Raw genomic sequence first — 12,184 nt, forward strand, 5'->3', positions numbered from 1 at the left:
AACTCTGAGTATTTTCTCTGAATATCCTCATGCCTGGAATGTTCTCTCTTCTCAGATCTGACTATTGGCGTTCCGGCTTACTTTAAGTGACAACTCAACTCTCAGCTTTTACAGAAAGACTTTCCCAACCCTTCTTTTTACACACACACACACACACACACACACACACACACACACACACACACACACACACACACATATATTTGGTTTTTGCAAATCAGAAGTTTTAAGGGACTTGCCCAAGGTCACACAGCTAGATAATCATTAAGTATCCGAGGTCATATTTGAACTCGGGTCCTCCTAACTCCAGGGCTCGTGCTCTATCCACTGCACCACCTAGCTGCCCCTCAACCCTTCATGCTATTTCCTTCTCCCTCAATTTTTTCCTATTTATCCTGCATGGAATTTATTTGATGTGTGTATATATTTATTCTAATATTTTATTATATTTCTATAATTTCTATAATATATAAATAATTCTTTATTTTCTAATATTTCATTAGATTTCAAGCTTCTTGAAAGCAGGGATTGCCTTTGTCTCTTTTTGCATCCGCAGTACTTAGCACACTGCCTGATCCATAAAAAGTGATTAATAAATGTTTGTTGATTGATTGAATGAATTAGCACCAAAAGATTTAGGTTCAAGTTTCAATTTTGCCATGATTTGAGAAATCCTCTTAACTGCTATATCTTCTTCATCCTCCAATTGGTGATAATAATGTTTATTCTAACTACCTTGAAGAATTATTGTAAGAATCTTGAACGTGGTTTGAAAATTAAGTACTTCATAAGTTATTTTTCTTAGCATATTATGTATTTATTGAAAGTTGGGCTAATCCCCTGTGACATATTCTGCCATTGAATCATAAAACTGAAAAATAATTAAAGATAATCTAATTTAATCCCTTTTACAAATAAGAAAATTGTGATTCATAAAATACAAACAGGATATTTGCATAATTTGTTCTTCTTGTCTCCATAACACTATAATTCTTCCAAGTCGAAATTCCAATTTCAATTCCAATTCTCTCTCTCCCTCTCCCTCTCTCTCACATTTTCTTTCCATATATGCATGCATATATGCATAGATAGTTTTGCTCTTTTATTATTGAATATTATTAAATTTTCTTCTCTCTATTCTTTACTTGTGTTTTTTTTTTCTACATTGAATTGGAATGAATTCCTTCCTGCATTTTTTGTGGGCATTGTTTTTATTTCCCACTTTCATTTCTCATACTTTACATTTACTGACCTCCATCAATTCTTAGCAGCTTGGTGTGGTGGAACAAGCACTTGGTGTCAGTTAAATCTCACCTCTGAAGTTTATTATCTGTATGACTGGGTGCAATTCTCTCTGTGATGCAGTTTCCTCATCTGCAAAATAAGAAAAATCATAACCCCTATGCACTTTGGAAATCCTTTGTCTTTTAACTTAGCTTCCAACATCCCTCTTTGTATTAGAAATCATTTGGCAAGGGACAGCTACATGAGCAGTAGATAGAATGCTGGCCCTGGAGTCAGGAGGACCGGAGTTCAAATCTGCTCTCAGACAAATAATTACCTAGCTGTGTGACCTTGAGCAAGGGATTTAACTCCATTGCCTTGCAATAAAAGAAAGAAAAGTCCTTTGGCAATTTTTTGTCTAGTCATTAAGATTTCTTCCTTTTCTATTCCTCCTGGATCCAACCTTCAACCTTATCCCTCCTTTTTTCTTAAATCCCTTGCACAGGAATGGGCTTAGATGTACAGTTTCAATACTAACTTGGATGGGGCAATTTTTCAGAAGTTCTTCAAACACATTCATCTGAAATAAGGAAAAAATGGTTTCTCTAAAAGGGTCAGCACATTCATGTGTCTCCCTGCATATGTAGTATCCAAAAGAGATTACTTGAAAGATATCTATACTGTCATATATCATAAGATTCTGTCTCTAGCACTTGCAAAAACATTTTTAGATAATCCAAGATCTTCTAAGGGTTAAAATCTTCACTAACGTCTCTATTTTTACTGTATTGCAAGAAACTCAAAGATTAGTCATTCATTTTCTCTCTTGGTTTGAAAGTGACATTTTCTCCACCCCACACCCCACCTCAAAAAGAACCCATTTGCTGTTCAACTTTATAGCATGACTCAAAAATTATTTCTTTATTAGCATGGAAGCTCATTAAGGACAGAAATTGAGTCTTATTCAAATTTTGTAATGCTCCTATTGCCTGGCATGTTGTTCTTGGTGTAGTGCTTAAAACACGTTTGTTGGCTTACTGATTTACCTTCTAGTCTCCCCTCTCTGGGCATTTAGTAAGTATATAAATACCAACATGTGTAAGATTAACCCCATTTTCTTTCAAAATTGTCACTTTTATAAATAATAACATTACACAAAAAGAAATATTTTATTAATGTACTTTTCAATTCAACAAAATTTTTTGTCAAAAGAATCCAATATTAAGTGAATAAAAATGATATACACAGATTATAATTTTACTGTCATATCACAAATGTTAGGAAAATGCATGGATATCCCCCTTATGAATTGTTCTTCTAGAGAAGAATTGTTGTATGTAATATTTACCTATAATTGTCCTAAGTAATATCCTAACAAATGGACACAATATTTCAGAGACAAAATTGATGTGGTCAAAAAAATTCAGTACAGCACATAAATAAATTATTTAATTATATAATACTGTAGCAATATACCCATATTTCATCTCCTTTTCTAATCTCACTTCTTACTGGAATTTGCTTCTCTCCACCATTTCAAAGAATTTTGGTCTGTTGCAAATGCAGTATTTTATTCCTAATACTCCCTCCCCCAAAATACTTAAATGTCATAAGAACTTTAAGAGTTCTAAGAGTTCATTATGGTTGAAACCTCTAAAAGTTAAATGAATTGCCCAAGGTCACCCACATTTAAGACAGCTGGGGTCTGGACCCAGCTATCCTGACTTTGAATCTATCCTGCTTTCCACTGATTCTTGCCCAGTACTAATGAGAAAGATATCTCCAACTCATATTGGTCACATTCACAATGAAACAAAACATTATTAATATTCAATTAGTTTTTCTAAATATGACAGCACTTATAATGATAGCACTTATAAGTCACCACACATAGTATGATAGTAATGAAATTTCTTTATAATAGTGTCCAGAAGACTACATATTTAAACATATTTAGGTCATTTTCATGATGTAAGTACCCCTGTTTGAGGTGGGGAAAAGAGTCTTTCCAAAGAATGTCATAATGGACAAAAGAGAAAAATCCTTAAAGCTTTCTCATTATTTCAGGAGCTTGCCTTCTGGCAAAAGAATTCACAGAGGTAATTTGACAATTATCTCCCTATATAGCATAGTTGTTCATCTCAGGATTCCCCATTGGAAAACATATTTACAATTCTCATTTAGCCCTTTTGGAATTAGAAAAACAACAAGATCTTTCTTTGGTTGAAGCTAATGCCTTCTGTAATTTTCAGATATCAAGAACTCACATTGACTAGAATCATACTCATAGAGCTATTTTGAAATTCAAAGACATATTTTGGAAAAGAAGCAAGATAGTGAATATCTTTTCAAATACATATCTATTATAGTCATCATTTTTTTCTAAAGACAAAAGCATAGGATTACATTAAAGTCCCCCTCTCTCTCCATATATCCATATATCCATATATCCATATATATATATATATATATGTATGAACATGTATGAATATCATGTATCTATTTCTACAGTATCAAATACACTATTTTTAAGAAAGAAAAACATTGAACAATTACATTAAAACTGATCCAAAAAAGAATATGTATTAGATGGAAAGAATCCATTTGTTTTTTTTTAACCCAATAGGTTCCAATTTGAAGTAATTCTTTTGTCTTCTTATTTTGAATGAACCAATAAAGGGAAGGGGGGAGATACAGAAGAAAATCACAGTGTATGATGCAATCAGTAAATTGGGTTTTATACTTGGGCTACAGCAACTTACTGATGGCTACTGATGGTTTCTTCAGGCAACTAAATGAATGTCTAGTTTTATCATATCCCAACCAGACTTCATTTGCAAACTTAAATGTATATATGAAAATGGTGAGCCCAGGCCCATTCCAGGATAAGTGCAACAAACCATAAATGTTTAAAAAGATATACTATCAGCAGTGTTTCAAAATGATCAAATCATATCCTGTTTTATATAACTGTACTATCTAGATAAAAAGCAGAAATTACTTCAACCCAGAAAGTTAATGGGAGTTTGCATTCCTAAATTCTGCTGTAAAGTTAAATCTTGGACCTCTTATTTCAAGAAAAACTAACCAAATACTAATTTTGCTTCAAAAAAGATGTTCACTCTGAGTTCCAAGACACCCCTCCCACCCTGTCCTCCAAATGTCAAATGATTGATAACACCAAAGGCTTCATTTTGTTTCCTAGAGTCTTCTAAACAATAATGTTCAGCAGGCTATCTGAAATGATCCCCATTGTAGCAGTTTTTAGGGAAATGAAAAATAAATCAAAAACACATCCAAGAATATCATGCTGTTTCCTGGAGAAAAATGTGTTTGCAGAGTAATCTGTGAAAAGACATGCCTGTAGTAAGTCACATGCCCATCCCTAGTCATAGCCTTATGTTATTGGGAGCTGACAGGTGGGTGATCTTCTTTTCTCATTGAAATGTTGAACATGCACTCTTTTAGTGTATTTAGACTTTACATGCAAAAATTTTTCTGTCTTATTCTCTTAATTGAGCCCACAGTCCACTGAAAACAAAGTCCCCTTTTGGTATGTCTTAGTTTGCACAGTTGCACATGGATACTGATATCCATTGAATCACCAGCAGCAGTTTTGACTCATGGTGGTTTTCTTCTTGAAATGAGTTGAAAGAGGATATGCCTAAGGACCTCTTTGAATGCCATTTGATGACTCTAATTGGAATCTATTCCCCAACTGTTCAAGCTCCTTACACATTGGTAGCCTCAGTGAAAGAGTCACTGGCACAAGTGTTCTTCTTGACCTCAAGGTCTTTCTTGGCTTTGAATGTCACTGACACCTCCGAGTGAATGGAGTCCAGCCTCTGCTCACAATGAAAGACGGAAAGGAAGGCCTTTCTATAGTTGCTATTCATCCAGCCATAAAGAAAGGGGTTGGCAAAGGTAGAGCACATGGCAATGATATGAAATATGGTGAAAATGAGCTTGTATTCCCTCAGGTCCAGGATCTGGTGGTCAATGTCAATGGCGAGCTGGAAGGCATGGAGAGGCAGCCAGCTCACAGCGAACACCACCACTACACACACTAGCATTTTGGTGGTTTTATGCCGACGCTGATGGTAGTGGTCATTGGCCACTCCAGGGGTGATATGATTCTTCAGCTTACTCCAGATCTGTATATAGGCAAAGGAGATGATACCCAATGGCAAAATATATAGGATCAGCAAGGAAGATAGACTATAAATTGTACCATACATGCTCTTTCCGTCACCTGGCCACTTCTCGGTACAGGCCATGATCTTAAAGTCTGGTATGATCTCGACCAGAGAATACTCCCGGAAGATAGCCAGGGGACTGGCCAGCAAAGCACTGATTCCCCAGGCCAGACCAATGATCAGGAAACTTATCCTCTTAGAAATCTTGCTCTCCAGATGATAAACAATGCAACGGTGTCGATCCAGGGCAATCACAGTTAGGGTGATTGTGGACACTTGCACTGCCAAGGCCTGGGCATAGGGCAACAGGTGGCACAGGACAGGACCCATTTTCCACTCCCCCATCAAAGTGTAAGTAAGGGTGAAGGGGAGGCACAGTGTATTCACTAGGAGATCTGCCACAGCGAGATTGGCAATGAAGAAGTTGGTGACAGTACGCATACTCTTAAACTTGATAACCACGTGGATCACCAGGGAATTGCCAATCACTCCCAGCAGGATGATGGTGCAGTAGGCCAGTATGAGAATAACCTGAACTTCAATCAACATGGTGCTATCTGCAAGCTCTGTTTTAGCATCAGTGGCTAGCTGACCTCTTGGGGTGGTTTGTACTGTCCCATACCATTCAACTTCGGTTTCTTCTGTTGTTGTTTGATTCTCTTCAGTCTGTGCATCTTTTGGCCCCATATTCATCTGGCACAGTTTCTCTGGGCCTACAACTAGCACAAGAATCATTCAAATAGAAAATTAGTAAAGATAAAACTAAGAAAAATCACAGTTAAGAGACTTAATTTTACTCTTATGGTCAGATATTCAAAAACCAAAAATCTATGATGTGAAATACACATAAAATGGATCCAATTGGAGAGAATTCTTTGGTGTAAGGATTTCATTAATATACTGGTTTTCTATATGCCCCACTCAACTATGTGCAGTGAAAATATTTTCAAAGAGAATATTTGAAATAGTCTTCTTTTGCAAAAATGAAACAACCAAGTTATATTGGAATGAGATATAATGCCCCTAATATAGTTATATAAACCTAAAATAGTTTCTTTTTTGTTTGTTTTTGTGAGGCAATGGTATTAAATGACTTGCTCAGGGTCACACAGCTCGTAAGTATCAAATGTCTGAGATCAAATTTGAACTCAGGTCCTCCTAACTTTGGGGCTAGTGTTTTATCCACTGTACCATCTAGCTACCCAAAAGTGTAAACTCTGCCAGGGCAGGGATAATCCACTGTGCCACCAAACTGCACCCTTAAGACAGTTCTTTCAGTAATAATAATTTGGAATTCTAGAAGAAACTATGAATTAGTAACACCTTATCTCCATTACTTAATTTTCTGTATTTGTGAACAACATTTCAAAACTTAAAACTACGCTTCTGAACTATCTAATTGGTATAACCAAGGCAGAGAAAAAAGCAAACTTAAGCACAACCAACTTTCAATTACCTACTTTTTTATTAGTTGTATCTGATTCCAACTACCAAACAACAGGCTACTTGGTCATGAGATCTAGGCATACCTATCACTCTCATTACTAAACTAAAGTAAAACATAATTTGGAAAATCCAATCCCCTGAGACATAGTCATGGGATTTAAGATTTGAGGTACCTAAACCTAAACCTTATTTATAGATGACAGCAAGAAACATTGTAATAATTTGCCAAAGACCTCAAAAGAAGAGTTTGGTAAAAATAATAATAATCTAGAATTAATATAAATAATCTATACATTATTCATAAATATTATTTATTCCATTGGAGTAAGTAATAGGGAAGTGCTTCTGTTATAAAATAGTATTTCTATAGAGAGGCAATGTAGTTATAGGGGAAAGAATATTGAATTTGAAATCAAAGACTTGATTTTAATTTACTTCTTGTTAGAGTAAATCACTTTACTTCTCTGAGACCCACCATCTACAGAATTTGAGATCTGGAGTGCATGATTTCTAAATCTTCTTTCATTCCACCCTTCTGACCCCCCCCCCCCCACACAAAATCCTATAATCTTTTCTCATAGGAACATTCAAATGGTATGTTGACCAACTTTTTTCATCATTACTATCAAGAAAAAATGTCAGTGCTAGAGTTGTGCTCTAAAATAAATATGAAACAGATAATTTTCTTTATTTAAGTCAATATGGGTTTTGTGAAAATAATACCTGGACTTTACTTTGGAGAGAACTCGTGAGGAATGGCTTAGATCTCTGATTTTATTGTCATTCACCAAATCCAGATTAGCAACTATTAGAGAGTTTTCTGGGATACCTATGAAGAGATTAAATCACTTGCTAATAGTCACGAGGAGAACATATGCCAGAAGATGAACTTGAGGCCAAAATTTTCTGACTCTGAGACCAACCCTCTATTTGCCACTAACATTTACTGCACGAGGATTTTCTTTGCTGTAGGAAGTTCTTCCTGAGGAGTAATGTAGATGCATGCCTCGGCTGAAACTTAGTATTAACAAGTTACTTGAGTCACTGAGGGTTTAAGTGACTTGTCCAGGGTCACACTGCTAATAGATGGCAGAGGCAGAATTGGAATCCAAGTCCTCCTGACTTCTGAGGTCAGTGCTCCTATCCACTGTTTAGTATTTGTTTAGAAAAACTAAAAACCAAAAAAGTCATGGACACTGTTTTATATCTTCCTCCTTTCTTTGTATCATCAGAAAACACTGAAGCTAACAATTCTTGTCCTGAAGTAGAAGTATTTCCCTTGAACTCTTTTAAGATCCTTTTATCTTACCATAAAGAAGACTTAAAAAACCCTAAAGTATATTTTTAAAAGTTAAAATTTTTTCAAGTTTAAAAAGTTAAATTGGTAAACATTTAACTAGAATTTACTGAAATCTTGGGGTTTATTCCTGAATTATTTGCAGATTGGTAGAGATGAGCATAATTATTTTATTTTATTGTAATCTGTTTTTTCTCCCTAATTCACTTTTTCTGACTTTTGTGGTCCAGATATTAAAAATATGTATGCTTTAAAGCTTAAACATAGCTAAGCTCTAAGCATATATATTCCAATATTTAGTTGTTGATTTTCTTTTCCCAGACCTCTACTGGTCTCTGGTCAGTGCATTCATTGCCTTTTCCAAAGAAGATGCCATCCCCGGTTGCACTTCTAGGGAAGTGGAGGTGAGAAAAGATAGGTACAAAGACAGAGAGAGCTGTCACTTGGTCACTGGAGAAGTATTATAAATGACTAAGTAAAAGAAAAGAAATACCAAACAAATCAGAGACTTGTACTTGGGAAAAGGGAAAGAAATTCATTTCTACATTATTTGAGACACCTTGGGAGGAGGAAGGAAGAAGCAATCATTCTGGAATATTGTTTAAGAAAGAATTTCTTAACTTTTGTGTGTATCATGAAAGTCTGGTGTAGTCCATGGACCTCCTCTCATAATAATGTTATTAAATGAATAAAATAATTGCATGGTATTACAAAGCGAATTGCAATTTCAATTACATTGAAATACAGTTTTCATATGAAAAAAATATCATAGACCCTAAATTAAGAAGTCCTACTTTGAGGAAAAAACCAAGTTGAATTTTTCCAATTGCCTGGTTCTCAAGGAAATCAGAGTTGGAAGGAATTTACAAGTAACCTAATCCAATTCCTAATACAATTGAGTTCCACAAAAGGTAAGGAACTTGTTCAAGGGCAGATAAGTAAGTGGCAATGGTGGAATTTGAAGACAGCTCCTGTAATTTCAAATAGGATCCTCTCTCTACTATATTTCATACTATCACAGGGTCATAAATTTATAACCAGAGGGATCTAAAGACCTTTCACTCTAGATCCCTCATTGTATAGATGAAAACTGAGACAGAAAGGTTTAAATGTTGCCCAGAGCCATACAGCTATAACATATCCTACCTAGAATTTGAACCCAGGTCTTCCTTACTCTAAGTAAAGCAGTCTATATCTATAGCTGTCACTAAGCAAACCGGCAAACAAATAAAACATTTAAATCATCTGAAAACAGAAAAGGATGAATTATTAGGTCTAAACACAACATGAATAAAAATATATTTGCATTTGTAGAAATTTTTGCAATGGTCTAAATGCAATTCAAAATGTGCACTTGTTAAAATTGCATATTTCCACAATTTTCATTCCTAATTCTAATATTTTTCCAGGTGATTATCTCAGGGATATTCTTAGAATCCCTGCTAAATGATCTCCCATCCTTCTTCTCTCCTAGGCATGTGGGAAACAGAGCTGCAAAAGGGGGAAATAATCAAGCAGATACTTATTTGAAGATAGCTATAGAGGAGGGGAAAACAGGCACCAAATGGTCCAGGAATGTTCTTATTCTCTGGGTTACAATTGAAGTCCCTCTAACCAAATGAGATAAGAAAGTGTGTGGAATCCCTTTGAAAACTGTTAAGACCGATGATAAATGATCAAAGATATGTGAAGTATATGCATTATTATTGCTTTTAACATCATTCCAAATACTATCTTCTAATCTTTTCTGTGAAACTGACGGAAAATGCTGCCTGTCTTGCAAAAGGTTTCGAAGCATTCGGCTTTTTGTCGCTTTTCCTCCGGTCACAACTAGCGCGTTTCTGGGAGCCACTGGATGGGACTCTCTGGGAGGACAATGAACGGATGCTTCATCGCAAGGAACTCTGGCTAGCTTGGGAAAGTCAACGTCTGCTACCTCGTTGGCTCCCTCTTACCACGCTTTTGAGTAAGAGCGCTGAAGCCCAAACAACTTGTGACTCTGGAGGTTCCCTCTCAGTTTGGAATTGGGAAGAGGGATGGAAGAGGCGTGTGAGACAAGGGATAGCAGGTTTGGGGATGGAGGGATGGAGGACATAAAGGGAAAATGGCATTTAAAGACTCAGATACGGGTATAATCGGGAGCCCTCAGGGCTGACCCAAACAAACAACCCAGAAAAGAAGCTTCCACTCCCCTCTCCCCCCAGGCCTGGCGGGGGTCCTTTCAGATCCCCCTCCGCAACGGAGGCTTACCGAGTCCACTTGTCCCCGGGCTAGGCTTGTCAGCGGTCAGACGCCGGAGAGGAGCCCGGACTATCCCGGAGGGCGAAGTCGGGTCCAGTGGGTCCCTTCCCGCGCAGCGCCCAGGGGCAGCGAGGCCCGCAGCGCTGTCCCGGCCCGGAGCGCTGTCCCGGCCCCGGCTGCCGCCTCAGCAGCCCCGCGCAGCCCGAGCCCAGCCTCTGCTCCTACCCAGAGGAGGGAGGCTCCCCCCGGGCCACTGTGCCGCCCAGGCGGGTCCGGCCTCTGCGGAGAAAGGACGCCAAACTGGCCGGGAAGCCCCGAGGGGAAGGGCAGAGACAGAGAAGGAAACAGGTGCGAGAGAGAATGTTGGGGGAAAGGGCCGGGGCAAAGGGCCGGCCAAGCCCCCCGCCGGGAGAGAGCAGAGCGCGGGGACTCTCACCCCAGCCCCGGAGCTGCCTGGCCCCGGGGCGCCCCGCGGACCCCGAGTGGTTCCGGTCCCCCCACGTCCCCACCCCTCACTCACACCCTGCACTTACCCTCCAGTCGCGCTCCCCTCATTCATTCAGCCCTCTCCCCCTTCTCCTTCCCTGGGGGCTCCGCAGTCCCCTCTCCCCCACCCCACTGCTCCGGAACCCCTTGGCCGCCAAAGCCCAGGCGGGGGAGCAAGTCAGTCCTGGGCTTGAGCCTCCGCTCTAAGCAGAGACATCTCTGGTATTCCGAAGGTCAGTTAGAGCCCTTTACCCTGAGAAGAGCTCGGCTGGCGCGGTTCCGAAACTGCGGCGAGCCCTGGAGAGAGAGCGCTTCGCTAGCCAGGGCGGGCAAGAGGCAGGGCGCACAGAGCCGCGGGGAGAGCCCGAGCCCCCTCACCTATTCGGCTCCACTCCGAAGCTTTAACTAGAAGAGCAGAGCCAAGACAACTTTGGGAAGTAGGAGCAGGAAGCAGAGGGAGAATTAGACGAGGAGAGCTGCTGCAAGAACCGCTGGATTGCGGGCAGAGAGCAATCTCTCTCTCTCTCTCTCTCTCTCTCTCTCTCTCTCTCTCTCTCTCTCTCTCTCTCTCTCTCTCTCTCTTTCTCCTCCCCCTCTCTCCCTCCCCTTTTCTTCTCCCCCCCACACTCTCACACACAAACACCCTACACCCACACACACACACACACACACACACACACAAACACACACACAGAGCCTATTTTGGATATTGTCACCACAGAAGACTAAGAGAAACAATCCTGGCTAACCACTCGATAGGTATTTGAATGGAGCCTTCCTCACTAAGGCCAGGGGACAACTTTTCCTGCCATTGTAGCTAAGTCTTAAGTAGTTATCTGAGGTAAGCTTCAGTGTTTTGCCCAGGATTACTTAACTAATAAGGGTCAAAAGCTGAGTTTGATTTGTTGTTTTCTTGATTCTCTGGTCTCAGATAAACCAAGCCACAGATCAGATCCTGCAAAGGATGGCCCATTGCCATTTCCAGATGTTGTACAGGCACAAGACAAAGTAAATGATGTTTTTTCTTCCCTTGTCCACTCTGTAGCTGTTCAACCTTAGAAAAAGCAGAGAATCTATTCAATATCCTTAGCAGAGGACATTAAGTATCTTCAGAGCTACTCAACTCCAGGAAGCTAGGTAAGATGCTGTCCCTTAGAGCTTCATTAAGAGCCTACTCATGCTGAGTCCTGATTTAAAAACAAAATAACAAAACCCTCCTCTGGTTGATTTATGGAGAGGATAACACAACTATATAAAATGATAAAAAAAAAAAAACAGGATTGATATCAGTAGA

The 12,184-nt window shown here is 39.1% G+C and overlaps 1 protein-coding gene across 2 annotated transcripts; it reads right to left on the reverse strand.

Annotated features, from left to right (window-relative positions):
• Nucleotides 1–2,384: 2,384 nt before the first annotated feature.
• NPY2R (neuropeptide Y receptor Y2) lies at nt 2,385–10,561 on the reverse strand. 2 transcript variants are annotated; one of them, XM_074229074.1, is made up of 2 exons: nt 10,414–10,561; nt 2,385–6,139 (listed from the first exon to the last, which is right to left on the reverse strand). In XM_074229074.1, the coding sequence occupies exon 2, from the start codon at nt 6,111–6,113 to the stop codon at nt 4,956–4,958; it is 1,158 nt and encodes a 385-aa protein (XP_074085175.1). In that variant the 5' UTR covers nt 6,114–6,139; nt 10,414–10,561; the 3' UTR covers nt 2,385–4,955. The 2 variants fall into 2 exon arrangements, with proteins under 2 accessions (XP_074085175.1, XP_074085174.1); XM_074229073.1 differs by lacking the exon at nt 10,414–10,561 and adding an exon at nt 7,590–7,818.
• Between the last annotated feature and the right edge of the window lie 1,623 nt (nt 10,562–12,184).

The sequence above is a fragment of the Macrotis lagotis genome, chromosome 3 (assembly GCF_037893015.1).
Source record: "Macrotis lagotis isolate mMagLag1 chromosome 3, bilby.v1.9.chrom.fasta, whole genome shotgun sequence".
NCBI lineage: Eukaryota > Metazoa > Chordata > Mammalia > Peramelemorphia > Peramelidae > Macrotis > Macrotis lagotis.

What these genes read in the sequence shown, in the direction of transcription:
- NPY2R (XM_074229074.1), bottom strand. Translation starts at nt 6,113, where the DNA reads ATGAATATGGGGCCAAAAGATGCACAGACTGAAGAGAATCAAACAACA.